Source organism: Nerophis ophidion, linkage group LG11 (genome assembly GCF_033978795.1).
Source record: "Nerophis ophidion isolate RoL-2023_Sa linkage group LG11, RoL_Noph_v1.0, whole genome shotgun sequence".
NCBI lineage: Eukaryota > Metazoa > Chordata > Actinopteri > Syngnathiformes > Syngnathidae > Nerophis > Nerophis ophidion.
Window position 1 is genome coordinate 69,369,912 of NC_084621.1, and position 22,191 is coordinate 69,392,102.

Below are 22,191 nucleotides of genomic sequence, written 5' to 3' on the forward strand. Positions count from 1 at the left end.
CATGACCAGCGAGTGTTGTCTGTCATGACCAGCGAGTGTTGTCTGTCATGACCAGCGAGTGTTGTGTGTCATGACCAGCGAGTGTTGTGTGTCATCCCCAGCTCGCTGCACCACGGAGTGCGTCCACGGCCGCTGCGTGGCTCCAGACCGATGTCAGTGCGAGGGAGGCTGGCGAGGCCACGACTGTTCAAGCGGTAAGGAAAGTTCCTTGTTGACTTGCTCCTTGAAGTCCCCTTTAGGCCGTGGCACTGCGTTGGAAAGACTGCTGACACAACAAGAAAGGACATTTTCCCGTCAGCCCAGCGGCTCACAGCCATCGCAAACATTAGGCAAACATTTTCCAATGGAAACAAGCAGTGAGTCATCAGTTGGAGCCCAGAAGCAGCTTCAGTGGTGGAGACACACTCCTCCTTAATATCAATTACAATAACTCCTAGTCTGTAGGCAGCCTAACATGAATCAATCAATCAATTAATCAATGTTTATTTATATACCCCCAAATCACAAATGTCTCAAAGGACTGCACAAATCATTACGACTACAACATCCTCGGAAGAACCCACAAAAGGGCAAGGAACACTCACACCCAGTGGGCAGGGAGAATTCACATCCAGTGGGACGCCAGTGACAATGCTGACTATGAGAAACCTTGGAGAGACCTCAGATGTGGGCAACCCCCCCCCTCTAGGGGACCGAAAGCAATGGATGTGGAGCGGGTCTAACACGATACTGTGAAAGTTCAATCCATAGTGGCTCCAACACAGCCGCGAGAGTTCAGTTCAAAGTGGATCCAAGACAGCAGCGAGAGTCCCGTCCACAGGAAACCATCCCAAGCGGAGGCGGATCAGCAGCGTAGAGATGTCCCCAACCGATACACAGGCGAGCGGTCCATCCTGGGTCCCAACGAGCAGTCCATCCTGGGTCTCGACTCTGGACAGCCAGTACTTCATCCATGGTCATCGGACCGGACCCCCTCCACAAGGGAGGGGTGGACAAAGGAGAAAAAAGAAAAGCGGCAGATCAACTCGTCTAAAAAAGAGGCCTATTTAAAGACTAGAGTATATAGATGAGTTTTAAGGTGAGACTTAAATGCTTCTACTGAGGTAGCATCTCGAACTGTTACCGGGAGGGCATTCCAGAGTACTGGAGCCCGAAATGAAAACACTCTATAGCCCGCAGACTTTTTTTGGGCTTTGGGAATCACTAATAAGCCGGAGTCTTTTGAACGCAGATTTCTTGCCGGGACATATGGTACAATACAATCGGCAAGATAGGATGGAGCTAGACCGTGTAGTATTTTATACATAAGTAGTAAAACTTTAAAGTCACATCTTAGGTGCACAGGGAGCCAGTGCAGGTGAGCCAGTATAGGTATATATGTATGTATATATGTATATAAAGGTATATACAGTATAGGTATATATGTATGTATATATGTATATAAAGGTATATACAGTATAGGTATATATGTATGTATATAAAGGTATATACAGTATAGGTATATATGTATGTATATATGTATATAAAGGTATATACAGTATAGGTATATATGTATGTATATATGTATATAAAGGTATATACAGTATAGGTATACATGTATGTATATATGTATATAAAGGTATATACAGTATAGGTATATATGTATGTATATATGTATATAAAGGTATATACAGTATAGGTATATATGTATGTATATATGTATATAAAGGTATATACAGTATAGGTATATATGTATGTATATTTGTATATAAAGGTATATACAGTATAGGTATATATATATAGATAGATAGATAGATGGATAGTACTTTATTGATTCCTTCAGGAGAGTTCCTTCAGGAAAATTAAAATTCCAGCAGCAGTGTACAGAGTTGAGATCAATTTAAAAAAAAGTAAAAAGTAAATAACGGGGGTTTAAAAGGAAACAAAATAGAGAAATATTACAAAAATATGTATGTATATATGTATATAAAGGTATATATAGTATAGGTATGTATGTATGTATGTATATATGTACGTATATAAAGGTACATACAGTATAGGTATATATGTATGTATATAAATGTATATACAGTATAGGTATATATGTATGTATATATGTATATAAAGGTATATACAGTATAGGTATACATGTATGTATATATGTATATAAAGGTATATACAGTATAGGTATATATGTATGTATATATGTATATAAAGGTATATACAGTATAGGTATATATGTATGTATATATGTATATAAAGGTATATACAGTATAGGTATATATGTATGTATATTTGTATATAAAGGTATATACAGTATAGGTATATATAATTATGTATATAAATGTATATACAGTATAGGTATATATGTATGTCTATATGTATATAAAGGTATATACAGTATAGGTATACATGTGTGTATATATGTATATAAAGGTATATACAGTATAGGTATATATGTATGTATATATGTATATAAAGGTATATACAGTATAGGTATATATGTATGTATATATGTATATAAAGGTATATACAGTATAGGTATATATGTATGTATATTTGTATATAAAGGTATATACAGTATAGGTATATATATATAGATAGATAGATAGATAGATAGTACTTTATTGATTCCTTCAGGAGAGTTCCTTCAGGAAAATTAAAATTCCAGCAGCAGTGTACAGAGTTGAGATCAATTTAAAAAAAAGTAAAAAGTAAATAACGGGGGTTTAAAAGGAAACAAAATAGAGAAATGTTACAAAAATATGTATGTATATATGTATATAAAGGTATATATAGTATAGGTATGTATGTATATATGTATATAAAGGTATATACAGTATAGGTATATATGTATGTATATAAATGTATATACAGTATAGGTATATATGTATGTATATATGTATATAAAGGTATATGCAGTATAGGTATATATGTATGTATATATGTATATAAAGGTATATACAGTATAGGTATACATGTATGTATATATGTATATAAAGGTATATACAGTCTAGGCGTAATGTGATCAAACTTTCTTGTTCTTGTCAAAAGTCTAGCAGCCGCATTTTGTACCAACTGTAATCTTTTAATGCTAGACATGGGGAGACCCCAAAATAATACGTCACAGTAATCGAGACGAGACGTAACAAACGCATGGATAATGATCTCAGCGTCTTTAGTGGACAAAATGGAGCGAATTTTAGCGATATTACGGAGATGAAAGAAGGCCGTTTTAGTAACGCTTTTAATGTGTGCCTCAAAGGAGAGAGTTGGGTGGAAGATAATACCCAGATTCTTTACCGAGTCACCTTGTTTTATTATTTGGTTGTCAAATGTTAAAGTTGTATTATTAAATAGAGGTCGGTGTCTAGCAGGACCGATAATCAGCATTTCCGTTTTTTTGGCGTTAAGTTGCAAAAAGTTAGCGGACATCCATTGTTTAATTTCATGAAGACACGCCTCCAGCTGACTACAATCCGGCGTGTTGGTCAGCTTCGGCCTTTTCTTGGCAGCAGGCATGGCTCCCTTTTCTGGCCAGGGTGGCATCAAAAAGGGCATAAAAGTCATCTCAACCAATCATGCAATTGACTGGCCGTGGCTACCTCTGACAGGCAAAGGCTGAAAGTGAGACAAGAAAAACTAACAAAAGCCGCTAATAAACTTAGCAGGTACCGTATTTTCCAGACTGCTCACTTGATTTTAGGTGAAACATTTTTTTTTCCATATATTAGCCGCACATAAGTCGCAGATGTTGTGAAATGAGTCATTTACACAGAAATATTCTGTGAATGTTTATTTACACACCTTAATCGTTTCCAAACGGTGTTTGTAACACGGCAGTAAAACAGATGTTCAAACAAAACACAAGTCATGGTCATGGACCAGCTAGCTGCGCAAGCTAGCTCTCCAATCAGCTAAACAGACTCAATAACTCCATGCTGATGTTTTGCGGACTTTACTGAGGAATTTGTGAAAGTGAAACAATACAAAATGAATGCCATTGTTGGTTAATAATACTAATTCAGACACTTGTAAACGTGTTAGCATATAAGCTAATACTAACAACGCTAGCTTCTTTACATTACAATAGCACATACAAATACACATGAAAAAACTTGACATCGCACATGGGAAGGTTTAGGAACAAAGAATTGTTTAGTTATATTGTAATACTTACAAACATTGCTTGGAGTGATGAATGAAGAATTCGTACGAGTAGGAACGTTATGGATGACTAGAAGACGGAACAGCACTTGTAGTTCCGGTTGACAGCTCTAAACAGAAGGGCAATGCAACACTGCAGCACATGCAGTGAGCAAACTCGTCCAAAAGATGGCACCACAGCACAAACAATTACACACATTTTCAGTGTCTTAGCTAGTTTTATTATTTTTTAATATTTCCATCCTGGGTGTCAACGAGAAAAATCCATAAATTAGCCACACTGTTTTATAAGCCGCAGAGGTCAAATCGTAGGAAGAAATGAGCAGTTTATAGTCCGGATTTTAGGGTACTTGATCTCCTTGTCTACGATGCTCATGTTAGGGGTTTGACTACTGATCCCCGGGGGACACACTGTGGATTCACGTTAGGGGTTTGACTACTGATCCCCGGGGGACACACTGTGGATTCACGTTAGGGGTTTGACTACTGATCCCCGGGGGACACACTGTGGATTCAGGTTAGGGGTTTGACTACTGATCCCCGGGGGACACACTGTGGATTCACGTTAGGGGTTTGACTACTGATCCCCGGGGGACACACTGTGGATTCAGGTTAGGGGTTTGACTACTGATCCCCGGGGGACACACTGTGGATTCACGTTAGGGGTTTGACTACTGATCCCCGGGGGACACACTGTGGATTCACGTTAGGGGTTTGACTACTGATCCCCGGGGGACACACTGTGGATTCAGGTTGGGGGTTTGACTACTGATCCCCGGGGGACACACTGTGGATTCAGGTTGGGGGTTTGACTACTGATCCCCGGGGGACACACTGTGGATTCACGTTAGGGGTTTGACTACTGATCCCCGGGGGACACACTGTGGATTCAGGTTAGGGGTTTGACTAGTGATCCCCGGGGGACACACTGTGGATTCACGTTAGGGGTTTGACTACTGATCCCCGGGGGACACACTGTGGATTCAGGTTGGGGGTTTGACTACTGATCCCCGGGGGACACACTGTGGATTCAGGTTGGGGGTTTGACTACTGATCCCCGGGGGACACACTGTGGATTCACGTTAGGGGTTTGACTACTGATCCCCGGGGGACACACTGTGGATTCAGGTTAGGGGTTTGACTAGTGATCCCCGGGGGACACACTGTGGATTCACGTTAGGGGTTTGACTACTCATCCCCGGGGGACACACTGTGGATTCACGTTAGGGGTTTGACTACTGATCCCCGGGGGACACACTGTGGATTCAGGTTAGGGGTTTGACTAGTGATCCCCGGGGGACACACTGTGGATTCACGTTAGGGGTTTGACTACTGATCCCCGGGGGACACACTGTGGATTCACGTTAGGGGTTTGACTACTGATCCCCGGGGGACACACTGTGGATTGTCCTCTGCAGACCACTTCTCTACATTGGGACTGTGTGCCATTTGTAAGACTCAAAAACTTGGCACAAAGTGCTTCTCATGTCTCAGGAATGATGTCCGTGTAAATCTGCCTTTCTTGTTTTCACCCCAGTCCACAGTGTGAAGTGAAGTGAATTATATTTATATAGCACTTTTCTCTAGTGACTCAAAGCGCTTTACATAGTGAAACCCAATATCTAAGTTACATTTTTTAAACCAGTGTGTGTGGCACTGGGAGCAGGTGGGTAAAGTGTCTTGCCCAAGGACACAACAGCAGTGACTAGGATGGCAGAAGCGGGAATCGAACCTACAACCCTCAAGTTGTTGGCACGGCCACTCTACCACCTGAGCTATGTGGACTGGTCAGAGGTGTGAAGGGCATCTCTTTCCACAACCTTCTTTCATTGTTGTCCTGTGCCGAGGCAAACAGAGAGAAGGAGTTGATGGTGGGAAGAGGAAATGGAAAAAATGAGGCCACTCTCAGACTTTTCTCCATCTTGCCTTACGCTCCCTCTGCACCTTCAAACTTCTCCTCCCTGCTTTTCTTCCACTACACCTTTCTCTCTTTCAAAACTTTTGGAGGTTCCCAAGTGCTTGAAGCGGGAAGGAGGAGATGGAAAATTGGAAATATTATAACCTGGTTTATTGGGAGAGAGGCCAGAAAAAGAAGATTATTGATCCATTGATTTGTGTTGTGAGCCATTTGCACGGATGAAAAGACGAGATTGTAAAACACTTTTGAAAAGACGAGATTGTAAAACACTTTTGAAAAGACGAGATTGTAAAACACTTTTGAAAAGACGAGATTGTAAAACACTTTTGAAAAGACGAGATTGTAAAACACTTTTGAAAAGACGAGATTGTAAAACACTTTTGAAAAGACGAGATTGTAAAACACTTTTGAAAAGACGAGATTGTAAAACACTTTTGAAAGGATGAGATTGTGAAACACTTTTGAAAAGACGAGATTGTAAAACACTTTTGAAAAGACGAGATTGTAAAACACTTTTGAAAAGACGAGATTGTAAAACACTTTTGAAAAGACGAGATTGTAAAACACTTTTGAAAAGACGAGATTGTAAAACACTTTTGAAAAGACGAGATTGTAAAACACACTTTGACTCCCACAATTCCACTTTCAAAGTAGGTGCACAACAGCTTATGAACCCTGAAGTGTGTTTGGGAGAGATATTCATGTCAGTAAAATATATGCTGTAGTGAGTGAAAAAGGATAAAGGTGAATATTATTATTCATTTTGTGGGTTTAGTTTTAAATGAGTAAAACCTCTCCAGGGTTGATGAAAAGCAGGCAGCAAAAGAAGGTGGATGAGACGTGAGGGGTTCTTGTACTGAGCCCTGTGGAACACCATATCTATGTTTACACACAATGACCCCCGATGATAACAATTGTCAATCATACATCAAAAAGCCGACATCTGCTACTCTAAACCAGTGGTCCCCAAGCACCGCAGAATAATTTTTTTAAATGTTTTTTATTTTTATTTTCATTTTATTTTTTTTATTAAATCATCATAAAAAACACAAGATACACTTACAGTTAGTGCACCAACCCAAAATACCTCCCTTTTTCATGACAAAAAAAAATTAAAAATCCTCCCCCCATTTTCAATAGTTGTAAATATATACAAGTATACTTACAAAATCTACATTGACACAGCGCCCTCTGCTGGATTTATAGCGGCAGCCCCCATTTCCATCTGCAGCTAGTGCCATCAAAGTTTGAAGAAGAAGGAAGTAATGGGTGTGCTGTTATATCATCTCATGGAGGGTTAGGAGATGAAGGTTTAGCTGCAGGAAGGAGGCCAATTATTGTTTTATATTTACTTTTTGAAAGAGCTGTCAAACAATTACACTGTTGAATCAGATTAATCGCGCTTTTGCATTTTGATTAGTCACAAATAATCAAAGTAAATTAATTGTGCGCATAATTTACATAGACTTCAAAAGATGGACGTACAGGAATATTTTTTTAAATGCTGTACTTAATTGCAGGTTATTTGTTCAATACTTGCAAATAGCTACACCTCAAATGGCATCTAGGGTTTATTTGGATGTGAAACTTGTCACTTTGCTTTGCACGAATGTATGTGTGACTAGTCTGCATCTATACATGCATTATTAATGCTTTGCCATTTATGGCATGAGTTAAACAGCCCCAGTTTTGAATAAACATCATCTTCATGGGTCCTAGCATTGTTCTCTGTGGGACACCAGTAGGTAATATCATGCCAAATAAGAAATCACTTTAGTGGATTTGATGACATTGATTCTTTATATTGACGTACTTATAATCGCTGGCAGTATGGTTTGTTAGAAGCAGCACAGTGGCACAGGGTTTAGTGCATGTGCATCACAATACTAAGGTCCTGGGTTCAATCCCCAGGCTCGGGGTCTTTCTGTGTGGCAGTTGCATGTTCTTCCTGTGACTGCGTTCTACCCTCGGGATACTCCGGCTTCCTCCCACCTCCAAAGACAAGCATCTGGGGATAGGCCCCTCCCACCTCCAAAGACATGCATCTGGGGATAGGCCCCTCCCACCTCCAAAGACATGCATCTGGGGATAGGCCCCTCCCACCTCCAAAGACATGCATCTGGGGATAGGCCCCTCCCACCTCCAAAGATATGCATTTGGGGATAGGCCCCTCCCACCTCCAAAGACATCCATCTGGGGATAGGCCCCTCCCACCTCCAAAGACAAGCATCTGGGGATAGGCCCCTCCCACCTCCAAAGACATCCATCTGGGGATAGACCCGCCACCCACCACCACAAAGACATGCACTCGGGGGTAGCCCCCCCCCCCCCCCACCTCCAAATACATGCACCTGGGGCTAGGCCCCCCACCTCCAAAGACATGCACCTGGAGATAGGCCCCTCCCCACCACAAAGACATGCACTTGGGGATAAGCCCCTCCCACCTCCAATTTGTGCAGGAGGATAAAGAGCTTGTCATCACAAGTGACATGGAAGTCCTTAGCAAGCCACGTCTCCCAGATCGGACATGGATTGCACGCATGAGGAAGCGGATAGTCGCATGTTATTGCACATAGTCACATGTTATTGCACATAGTCACATGTTATTGCACATAGTCACATGTTATTGCACATAGTCACATGTTATTGCACATAGTCACATGTTATTGCACATAGTCACATGTTATTGCACATAGTCGCATGTTATTGCACATAGTCGCATGTTATTGCACATAGTCACATGTTATTGCACATAGTCGCATGTTATTGCACATAGTCGCATGTTATTTCACATAGTCACATGTTATTGCACATAGTCGCATGTTATTGCACATAGTCACATGTTATTGCACATAGTCACATGTTATTGCACATAGTCGCATGTTATTGCACATAGTCACATGTTATTGCACATAGTCACATGTTATTGCACATAGTCACATGTTATTGCACATAGTCGCATGTTATTGCACATAGTCGCATGTTATTTCACATAGTCACATGTTATTGCACATAGTCACATGTTATTGCACATAGTCACATGTTATTGCACATAGTCACATGTTATTGCACATAGTCACATGTTATTGCACATAGTCACATGTTATTGCACATAGTCGCATGTTATTGCACATAGTCACATGTTATTGCACATAGTCACATGTTATTGCACATAGTCACATGTTATTGCACATAGTCACATGTTATTGCACATAGTCGCATGTTATTGCACATAGTCACATGTTATTGCACATAGTCACATGTTATTGCACATAGTCACATGTTATTGCACATAGTCACATGTTATTGCACATAGTCACATGTTATTGCACATAGTCACATGTTATTGCACATAGTCACATGTTATTGCACATAGTCGCATGTTATTGCACATAGTCACATGTTATTGCACATAGTCACATGTTATTGCACATAGTCGCATGTTATTGCACATAGTCGCATGTTATTGCACATAGTCGCATGTTATTGCACATAGTCACATGTTATTGCACATAGTCACATGTTATTGCACATAGTCACATGTTATTGCACATAGTCGCATGTTATTGCACATAGTCGCATGTTATTTCACATAGTCACATGTTATTGCACATAGTCACATGTTATTGCACATAGTCGCATGTTATTGCACATAGTCACATGTTATTGCACATAGTCACATGTTATTGCACATAGTCGCATGTTATTGCACATAGTCACATGTTATTGCACATAGTCACATGTTATTGCACATAGTCACATGTTATTGCACATAGTCGCATGTTATTGCACATAGTCGCATGTTATTTCACATAGTCACATGTTATTGCACATAGTCACATGTTATTGCACATAGTCACATGTTATTGCACATAGTCACATGTTATTGCACATAGTCACATGTTATTGCACATAGTCACATGTTATTGCACATAGTCACATGTTATTGCACATAGTCGCATGTTATTGCACATAGTCACATGTTATTGCACATAGTCACATGTTATTGCACATAGTCACATGTTATTGCACATAGTCACATGTTATTGCACATAGTCGCATGTTATTGCACATAGTCGCATGTTATTGCACATAGTCGCATGTTATTGCACATAGTCGCATGTTATTGCACATAGTCGCATGTTATTGCACATAGTCCCATGTTATTGCACATAGTCGCATGTTATTGCACATAGTCGCATGTTATTGCACATAGTCACATGTTATTGCACATAGTCGCATGTTATTGCACATAGTCGCATGTTATTGCACATAGTCGCATGTTATTGCACATAGTCACATGTTATTGCACATAGTCACATGTTATTGCACATAGTCACATGTTATTGCACATAGTCACATGTTATTGCACATAGTCACATGTTATTGCACATAGTCGCATGTTATTGCACATAGTCGCATGTTATTGCACATAGTCGCATGTTATTGCACATAGTCGCATGAAGTCACAATGAAGTGAAGTGAATTATATTTATATAGCGCTTTTCTCTAGTGACTCAAAGCGCTTTAAATAGTGAAACCCAATATCTAAGTTACATTTAAACCAGTGTGGGTGGCACTGGGAGCACGTGGGTAAAGTGTCTTGCCCAAGGACACAACGGCAGTGACTAGGATGGCGGAAGCGGGAATGTGCAACCAGTCGCCCCTAATAAGGCTGCCCTAGAAGAGCATGTTAAGAGAGCTGTATACCAAGGAGGACACGTGTGGGGTACATACAGTCTGTCACCACCAGAACTATACTGTATACCAAGGAGGACACGTGTGGGGTACATACAGTCCTGGTGTCAACACCAGAACTATACTGTATACCAAGGAGGACATGTGTGGGGTACATACAGTCCTGGTGTCAACACCAGAACTATACTGTATACCAAGGAGGACATGTGTGGGGTACATACAGTCCTGCTGTCAACACCAGAACTATACTGTATACCAAGGAGGACACGTGTGGGGTACATACAGTCCTGGTGTCAACACCAGAACTATACTGTATACCAAGGAGGACACGTGTGGGGTACATACAGTCCTGGTGTCAACACCAGAACTATACTGTATACCAAGGAGGACATGTGTGGGGTACATACAGTCCTGGTGTCCACACCAGAACTATACTGTATACCAAGGAGGACATGTGTGGGGTACATACAGTCCTGGTGTCAACACCAGAACTATACTGTATACCAAGGAGGACATGTGTGGGGTACATACAGTCCTGGTGTCCACACCAGAACTATACTGTATACCAAGGAGGACATGTGTGGGGTACATACAGTCCTGGTGTCCACACCAGAACTATACTGTATACCAAGGAGGACATGTGTGGGGTACATACAGTCCTGGTGTCAACACCAGAACTATACTGTATACCAAGGAGGACACGTGTGGGGTACATACAGTCCTGGTCTCAACACCAGAACTATACTGTATACCAAGGAGGACATGTGTGGGGTACATACAGTCCTGGTCTCAACACCAGAACTATACTGTATACCAAGGAGGACATGTGTGGGGTACATACAGTCCTGGTCTCAACACCAGAACTATACTGTATACCAAGGAGGACACGTGTGGGGTACATACAGTCCTGGTGTCAACACCAGAACTATACTGTATACCAAGGAGGACACGTGTGGGGTACATACAGTCCTGGTGTCAACACCAGAACTATACTGTATACCAAGGAGGACACGTGTGGGGTACATACAGTCCTGGTGTCAACACCAGAACTATACTGTATACCAAGGAGGACATGTGTGGGGTACATACAGTCCTGGTGTCAACACCAGAACTATACTGTATACCAAGGAGGACACGTGTGGGGTACATACAGTCCTGGTGTCAACACCAGAACTATACTGTATACCAAGGAGGACACGTGTGGGGTACATACAGTCCTGGTGTCAACACCAGAACTATACTGTATACCAAGGAGGACATGTGTGGGGTACATACAGTCCTGGTGTCAACACCAGAACTATACTGTATACCATAGACCCTAAGTTTCCCTTGCTTAACATGAGTATTTTGAGATAGAAAGAAGATTCTTAGAAATTCCAAAGTTCCCAATTCAAATTCTGCATCAAGATAAATGTATAATTAAACATAGAGATCATCCATATCCAACCAGTTGGCGGCCATTTTGAATTTTCTATGAAAATGTTCCACTATACAAAAGACATTTACCAAGTAGTATGAATAGTAAATAAGCCTGAAATATCATATTAAATCCATCATTCATAAGAAAACAGTTGTTGCTGGCGGACATTTTGAAAGATGGCTGCCATGAGCACCATGTTGAAAATTCATGATGTCCATCCATCCATCCATTTTCTACCGCTTATTCCCTTTCAGCTACAATCGGGCGGAAGGCGGAGTACACCCTGGACAAGTCGCCACCTCATAGCAGGGCCAACCCACATAGACAGACAACATTCACACTCACATTCACACACTAGGGACCATTTAGTGTTGCCCATCAACCTATCCCCAGGTGCATGTCTTTGGAGGTGGGAGGGGCCTATCCCCAGGTGCATGTCTTTGGAGGTGGGAGGGGCCTATCCCCAGGTGCATGTCTTTGGAGGTGGGAGGAAGCCGGAGTACCCAGAGGGAACCCACGCATTCACGGGGAGAACATGCAAACTCCACACAGAAAGATCCCGAGCCTGGATTTGAACCCAGGACTGCAGGAACTTCGTATTGTGAGGCAGACGCACTAACCCCTCTACCACCGTGAAGCCCAATTCATGATGTTTCCACATCCAAATCTTTTGAGAATGCCTTTCGCTATAAGTCTACCAAATGTCATGCTTTTATCACTAAATGCACAATTCCTTAATATTTTGGAACTACCCTATTGTACTATGTCCATACTTTTTAGTTTAGGGGCCACATTGGGATAAAAAACTTTGGCCAGGGGCCGAAAGCCAACTGCATGTAAAGTGAGGATATATATTTATGTGTACTTTTTGTATGAAGATGATGGATGTAGTATATCTGATTCTGTTTATTAATAATGACTACAATTGGATATTAAGAGTATGTGAAAGTTTGAGTCCTTCCTTGTTTAATTCCCTGCCAACCTTCTTAAATATTTGTAATCAATTAGAAATATCAAGCAGCTAAAATGTGCCAAAGGATTGTGGAGAGTGTTTTGCATTTTCCCATCATGCATTGTATTTGTTTGAAACAAGTGTGTTTTTTAATTTGTATGGTGCTTTGCCATTTTTGATTAAGTCCACAAAGTTCAGTGAGCAGGTTGTGTTGTGTGTGTTGACTTTTATGGTAGTTGCATTTGTCTTCATCTTTTGTGCACCACGACTAGGGAAGCTTGTTTGGATTGGGTCATATAAGTTAACGCTTTGCTATGTTTACTTCAATCAACAATTCATGGTCATTGACCTGATTTTCTCACAATTAGTTCCAGTAACCAGGTTGTCAGATATTTCAAATGAAACTTGTGAGTGTAGTTTGAACACCTGTGCTCTATAGCACCTGTTTAGTTTCAGTGCCTCAGAGAGATCAAATTGAAGTGTCCTAAAGAAGAGTGTGGAAGTCATGCAGGGGAGAAGGTCTGGCTAAACACAATGGCTGCCCCAGCTGACTTTGTCATCAGTCAACATGACAGCGTGCGGCTGCCATGTGAAGAAAACTGTCTTGAGTTGCTCAGACAAACACTGGCGCTGCCGAGCCACATTTAGATCTGCTTTCAGGAGTGGCGGCTTTGGAAAAAAAAGTTGGGGCTCCTGGGGCAGTTTTCACCGGCTGTTATTGTTGTGCACAAAGATTAGCGATGACTGAAAGAGATAACTTTCCCTGAGGTGGCCATGAAAACCTTCCTCAGTTTGAGAGAACTGAGCCTCACTCATGGAGTGTCACGTGATGCCAATGTCCCAAAACATCTCCCGCGGGACCTCTTGAGTTGTGCGCCTGAAACTCAAGCCATGTGTGAACGTCCTCCAAGCAAGCGTCCGTCTTGTGATCTCCATGCAAGTCTTCTTGCTGCTGAGACCACTCTCAGGTCTGGGCCAGTCACAAGGACAACTTCTCTTCTGTTCTTCATCTCTGTGATCTCCATGCAAGTCTTCTTGCTGCTGAGACCACTCTCAGGTCTGGACCAGTCACAAGCACAACTTCTCTTCTGTTCTTCATCTCTGTGATCTCCATGCAAGTCTTCTTGCTGCTGAGACCACTCTCAGGTCTGGACCAGTCACAAGCACAACTTCTCTTCTGTCCTTCATCTCTGTGATGTCCATGCAAGTCTTCTTGCTGCTGAGACCACTCTCAGGTCTGGACCAGTCACAAGGACAACTTCTCTTCTGTTCTTCATTTCTGTGATGTCCATGCAAGTCTTCTTGCTGCTGAGACCACTCTCAGGTCTGGACCAGTCACAAGGACAACTTCTCTTCTGTCCTTCATCTCTGTGATGTCCATGCAAGTCTTCTTGCTGCTGAGACCACTCTCAGGTCTGGACCAGTCACAAGGACAACTTCTCTTCTGTTCTTCATTTCTGCAGATGTCTTGTCTCACTAATCCAGTCTGTTTTTGAGAAAAGAGTGTTTTCCATGACATCACCATGTGCTGAGCAGACGTGGTGAAGTTAGGGTGCAAACTCTTGGTGCATGAAGGAAGCGTGGCTGTTCAAGTGCTGAGCTTCTTTTTGTCTTTTTCAAAGAGTTGACTGCATTATTGGACTTGGACTAGAAGGAGGAGCTTTACTGGAAGGTCTGAGCATATCAAACGTCACAATTACTGTTTTGAATCTTGTGTTACATTCTGGCCATCCTTTGTAAATGTTGCACACCTAAAGAACCAAACGTGTTGTGGTGTGGAGCAAAGCAATCCTAACTTTTGTGGCTGTAACAATCCTCTGGGAAAACTTTCTACAAGCTTTTAGAGTGTCGGCAGTCATTTTGGGCAGAGTCACTATTTAAGCATGGGTACCAGTCTCATTTGAATTTCCAAGACCAGTACTCAACGCTACTAATTTTCCTCTATGTGTGTCTTTATGTGGTAATAAATGTCAATTGTTCAAGAATAAACAATTCTTTGTTTAGCATTTAACAGTGAGTTTCTCCTATAGAAACTGTGCCGTGCAGTTCTGTTATAAACAAACAAGCGTCTTTTCGTGTCTTTCTTGTCAACACCAACACCGCGTCAAAGTTGAATTCAAAGTTCATGGTCACAACCTTCTACTCTCCAGGTGAGAGACATGTTTCATCATCCAGAATTGACTTTCAGCAACTTTGAGGTGATCCAGCAGATCAACATATCAGGATAGCAGTATGAGTTAGTTAGCTTCTGTGGTCACAGCGCCGCTAAAAGTAGTTCCTCAGCATTTGCGCCTATAATTTCAAAATCGCTACTACTTGCCTAGTGTTGAGGTCACAAGATGTAAACGGAATATTGTTGGCCATCTTATACTTTTGGATTATTACAAAGCATAAAAAATGGTCTTGTCTTCTGCTGAGCCCTACAAAAAGTTTACAGTCGTTACTTGCTTCAACATGCTTCACATATAGCAGCTTTACTACCCTGCAGGTTTTCCTATTATTAAAGCACTATCTACCTATTTTTCAAAGAAGTGTAAACTATTTCTTTCTTACATGTGTTATGCTGCAGTATCGCATCCTAGTTATAATTTTCATTAGCAAATTTGAAGATGTTCGAGTCGTCATGTAAATTTGCTAATGCTAATCTGTGTCATGAATAGGACACATCCATTGTAAGTTAGCATTGAGCTAGCGCAGTTTGAAATGTGAAGCCTTACTGTACTTTGGAGCGCTTTCTCTCAGGCGTACTTTGTTGTTGGCATGGAGAATTGGAACATTACCAAGGGGCAGTCCGACTTGAGTGCTTGTTTACTCGCCAAGTACTTAAGCCGGTGCGAAGGCTGCCACTGAACAGCCAAGTATGAGAATATTGTATTGTATGATTTGACATGATCATTACCCCATAACAGCCAATTTGGTGGCTTGATATAAAAGCTGGAAATGATAAACATATTCAATAGGTTGGAATCTCTTCTGGAAGGAAATGTGAGTTCTGTAACTCTTGGATTCTAAAGTGTTCCTTGTCCCTTCAGCCTGTGGCGACAAGCAGTGGGGTCCACGCTGCGGTCAGCAGTGCAAGTGCAAGAACGGCGCCCTCTGCGACCCGGGCAAGGGGACGTGTGAGTGCCCGCCGGGCTACATGGGACGCTACTGCGAGGAAGCCTGTCCCGCCGGCACCTTCGGCAAGAACTGTGCACAGAAGTGCAAGTGTGGGGCGGGCGGCTGGTGCGACAAAGCCAGCGGGGAGTGCTCCTGCCGCGACACTTTCACCGGCACCTTGTAAGTCGCCTTGGAAATCTTTTTCTATACTCGACATTTTAACACAATTTTTACACATCCAATGTTTATATATGGATTTTTTTACACCAAATTTTAAAACAATGACAATTTTTATACCACATTTTTTTACATTTTACTCTGATTTTTTTATATACTGTATTTTTAACACTGAATTTTTTACACTAAAGTTTTATGCATTGAAATATTTTTTTACGCTGATTTGTTATATACAGAATTTTTCAAGACTGAATTTTTATACCCTGAATCTTTTTTTACAGCTTTTTTATGCACTGACAATTTGTACACAAAATTCTTATACATTGAAATCTTTTTTTCTACATTGAAACTTTTATACACTTCATTTTTATACACTGATTTTTTTACACTGAATTTTGAAAACACTACATCTTTAAATACACACATTTTGTTCATTGAAAAAAAATTCAGTCCACAAAAATCAAACGCAAAAAATTCAGCTAAGAAATTGTTATGCCCGTTTGATTGTGGACTATTACTGACACCTTGTGGCCATGGGAAATGCTGCGCGTCAATAGTTTGGCACTTCCGGTTTAGTTTGTACACTTCCGGTTTACGATGTTAGTTCAGTTGATAAAAAATGAGAAGTAGACCAGTTGTGTTAACTCTTACAAGCCTTGGAAAAGATAAGTCTGTAAGTAAACTGTTTAACTTGTTTATGTAACTCAATACTACGGTGGAAAGTGGCTAAATATGATAGTAAGATGTGTATTGAAAAACGATTTTTGTGCACTATTTTAATGAATGTTTGGGGATTCAAAATGGCTGCCGGTCGCATATTTCCACCATCAAAATAGTTTCAACACTCAGCAGTATTTGTTTGGTAATAATGCTGTATACTTGTGTAAAGCTAATGTTTACATATTGTGTATTACATTTCAATTTGTTAATTGAATCATACAGCTCATACATTGTCATTGTGTGTATTTCAGTTTTACAAGAATAATAATAATAATAATAATAAAAATCCAGTGCAAGACAAAGCAAGATCAACAACAATAAAGAACCTAAATGGATTCATCTGCTTTGGAACTTTATTAGAATGTCCTGGATTGGTTGTTAGCTGTCTTCCAAGCTTTATAACCTCAACACATTCAGTGAGGGCAGAACAATAAATTCAATGTTTAATAGAAGCTTTCGTAATTACTACACAAATTAAATTCCATACAGGAAGTCGACCATTTCCATTTCCGTCAGCCATTTTTTAGCCAACATCTTTGTACTTTGACAAGTCAGTCAGCCCGACAGCTACAAGACGTATGGGCGGTGATAAACTGCCAAGGAATTTTGCCTCTGCTATGTGGGCATGGTGCCAAACTGTGCATCGCCACAAATGTTCAACAATTATAACTCGACTCCACAAATTCACATCTTGATTAGAATTGGTACAAATGCAATAACACCCTCAAGTGTTCAATCAGTCAGTAGCTATTCGTGATGGGCGGAGCCTGGCGGCAAACGCTGCTACTCGCCATCAAACTATCATTACTGATGATCAGACGTCCATACTGATGATCAGATATCATTATTGTTGATCAGACGTTGTTACTGATGATCAGACGCCATTACTAATTATCAGATGTCCATACTGATGATCGAATGTCCATACTGATGATGGGCTGTCTATACTGATAATCAGCCGTCTATACCGATGGTCAGATATCATTATTGATGATCAGACGTTGTTACTGATGATCAGACGCCATTACTAATTATCAGATGTCCATACTGATGATCGAATGTCCATACTGATGATGGGCTGTCTATACTGATAATCAGCCGTCTATACCAATGGTCAGATATCATTATTGATGATCAGACGTTGTTACTGATGATCAGACGCCATTACTAATTATCAGATGTCCATACTGATGATCGAATGTCCATACTGATGACGGGCTGTCTATACTGATAATCAGCCGTCTATACTGATGATCAGATATCATTATTGTTGATCAGACGTTGTTACTGATGATCAGACGCCATTACTAATTATCAGATGTCCATACTGATGATCGAATGTCCATACTGATGATGGGCTGTCTATACTGATAATCAGCCGTCTATACCGATGGTCAGATATCATTATTGATGATCAGACGTTGTTACTGATGATCAGACGCCATTACTAATTATCAGATGTCCATACTGATGATCGAATGTCCATACTGATGATGGGCTGTCTATACTGATAATCAGCCGTCTATACCAATGGTCAGATATCATTATTGATGATCAGACGTTGTTACTGATGATCAGACGCCATTACTAATTATCAGATGTCCATACTGATGATCGAATGTCCATACTGATGACGGGCTGTCTATACTGATAATCAGCCGTCTATACTGATGATCAGATATCATTATTGTTGATCAGACGTTGTTACTGATGATCAGACGCCATTACTAATTATCAGATGTCCATACTGATGATCGAATGTCCATACTGATGATGGGCTGTCTATACTGATAATCAGCCGTCTATACCGATGGTCAGATATCATTATTGATGATCAGACGTTGTTACTGATGATCAGACGCCATTACTAATTATCAGATGTCCATACTGATGATCGAATGTCCATACTGATGGGCTGTCTATACTGATAATCAGCCGTCTATACCGATGGTCAGATATCATTATTGATGATCAGACGTTGTTACTGATGATCAGACGCCATTACTAATTATCAGATGTCCATACTGATGATCGAATGTCCATACTGATGATGGGCTGTCTATACTGATAATCAGCCGTCTATACCGATGGTCAGATATCATTATTGATGATCAGATGTCGTTACTGATGATCAGACGTCTATACTGATGATCAGACGTCTATACTGATGGTCAGATATCATTATTGTTGATCAGACGTTGTTACTGATGATCAGACGCCATTACTAATTATCAGATGTCCATACTGATGATCGAATGTCCATACTGATGATGGGCTGTCTATACTGATAATCAGCCGTCCATACCGATGGTCAGATATCATTATTGATGATCAGACGTTGTTACTGATGATCAGACGCCATTACTAATTATCAGATGTCCATACTGATGATCGAATGTCCATACTGATGATGGGCTGTCTATACTGATAATCAGCCGTCTATACCGATGGTCAGATATCATTATTGATGATCAGATGTCGTTACTGATGATCAGACGTCTATACTGATGATCAGACGTCTATACTGATGGTCAGATATCATTATTGTTGATCAGACGTTGTTACTGATGATCAGACGCCATTACTAATTATCAGATGTCCATACTGATGATCGAATGTCCATACTGATGATGGGCTGTCTATACTGATAATCAGCCGTCTATACCGATGGTCAGATATCATTATTGATGATCAGACGTTGTTACTGATGATCAGACGCCATTACTAATTATCAGATGTCCATACTGATGATCGAATGTCCATACTGATGATGGGCTGTCTATACTGATAATCAGCCGTCTATACCGATGGTCAGATATCATTATTGATGATCAGATGTCGTTACTGATGATCAGACGTCTATACTGATGATCAGACGTCTATACTGATGGTCAGATATCATTATTGTTGATCAGACGTTGTTACTGATGATCAGACGCCATTACTAATTATCAGATGTCCATACTGATGATCGAATGTCCATACTGATGATGGGCTGTCTATACTGATAATCAGCCGTCCATACCGATGGTCAGATATCATTATTGATGATCAGACGTTGTTACTGATGATCAGACGCCATTACTAATTATCAGATGTCCATACTGATGATCGAATGTCCATACTGATGATGGGCTGTCTATACTGATAATCAGCCGTCTATACCGATGGTCAGATATCATTATTGATGATCAGATGTCGTTACTGATGATCAGACGTCTATACTGATGATCAGACGTCTATACTGATGGTCAGATATCATTATTGTTGATCAGACGTTGTTACTGATGATCAGACGCCATTACTAATTATCAGATGTCCATACTGATGATCGAATGTCCATACTGATGATGGGCTGTCTATACTGATAATCAGCCGTCTATACCGATGGTCAGATATCATTATTGATGATCAGACGTTGTTACTGATGATCAGACGCCATTACTAATTATCAGATGTCCATACTGATGATCGAATGTCCATACTGATGATGGGCTGTCTATACTGATAATCAGCCGTCTATACTGATGGTCAGATATCATTATTGATGATCAGACGTTGTTACTGATGATCAGACGCCATTACTAATTATCAGATGTCCATACTGATGATCGAATGTCCATACTGATGGGCTGTCTATACTGATAATCAGCCGTCTATACTGATGGTCAGATATCATTATTGATGATCAGACGTTGTTACTGATGATCAGACGCCATTACTAATTATCAGATGTCCATACTGATGATCGAATGTCCATACTGATGGGCTGTCTATACTGATAATCAGCCGTCTATACTGATGGTCAGATATCATTATTGATGATCAGACGTTGTTACTGATGATCAGACGCCATTACTAATGATCAGATGTCCATACTAATGATCAGATATCCATACTGATGATAGGCTGTCTATACTGATGATCAGACGTCGTTACTGATGATCAGACATCTATGCTGATGGTCAGTTGTCTACTCTGATGATCAGATGTCATTATTGATGATCAGGGTTAGGGTTAGTGACGTGACTGCATGTGTCAGGTTAGGGACATGATTGGGTTAGGGTTAGGGTTAGGGTTAGTGACGTGACTGCATGTGTCAGGTTAGGGTTAGTGACGTGACTGGCTTAGGGTTAGGGTTAATGCATCAGGCCTGCTTAGGGTTATGCAGATTGTGTACATTTAGTAATGTGAGTGTGCATCATTTATTTTATGTCCAACACAAAGTCACAATTCAACGTGTACAACAAAACCCAAAGTTGATTATAAAGTAGAATAAGATGAACTTTTATTATATTCTTTGTTTTGTCCACAGTTGTGAGAAGGCGTGCTCTAGGAAGTGCCCGGCGCGATGTCCCTGTCAGAATGGAGGCATCTGCAGGGGCAAAGGGGTGTGTGAGTGTCCTCCTGGATGGACGGTACGCTGGTCACTCCAAGTTGAAATACACTCTCAATCTTTACCATTCCATTCTTCTCCCAATGACACAAAACTAAATCAATGTTCTTGCCCAAAACAAATAGTCCAAAGTCAATTGGATTCATTGAACTTCTGTACTTCGTCCTCTCTGAAGGGTTCTGTCTGCACGGAGCCATGTCCTGAGGGGCGCTACGGACCCAACTGTGCCCAGGAATGTGTCTGCCACAATGGAGGCACATGTCACCCTGAGACTGGACACTGCAAATGTGCCAAAGGTTTTACTGGGAACAGGTGTGTAAAGTTGTGTGTACACAGTATAGTATGTCAACTACATGTCTACCTAATGTGTAGAGTTGTGTGTACACAGTATATTATGTCAACTACATGTCTACCTAATGTGTAGAGTTGTGTGTACACAGTATAGTATGTCAACTACATGTCTACCTAATGTGTAGAGTTGTGTGTACACTGTATATTATGTCAACTACATGTCTACCTAATGTGTAGAGTTGTGTGTACACAGTATAGTATGTCAACTACATGTCTACCTAATGTGTAGAGTTGTGTGTACACAGTATATTATGTCAACTACATGTCTACCTAATGTGTAGAGTTGTGTGTACACAGTATATTATGTCAACTAC

General features: G+C 40.8%; 1 protein-coding gene across 1 annotated transcript in view; it reads left to right on the forward strand.

Moving 5' to 3' along the window:
• The first annotated feature begins 70 nt into the window (after positions 1-70).
• LOC133561483 (platelet endothelial aggregation receptor 1-like) overlaps positions 71-22,191 on the forward strand; it is a 63,757-nt gene continuing 41,636 nt past the window's right edge. Inside the window, exons 1-4 of the mRNA XM_061914770.1 lie at positions 71-194; positions 16,167-16,413; positions 21,446-21,548; positions 21,702-21,838. Of these exons, the coding sequence (XP_061770754.1) occupies positions 71-194; positions 16,167-16,413; positions 21,446-21,548; positions 21,702-21,838 (611 nt within the window). The remainder of the gene's footprint in view (positions 195-16,166; positions 16,414-21,445; positions 21,549-21,701; positions 21,839-22,191) is intronic.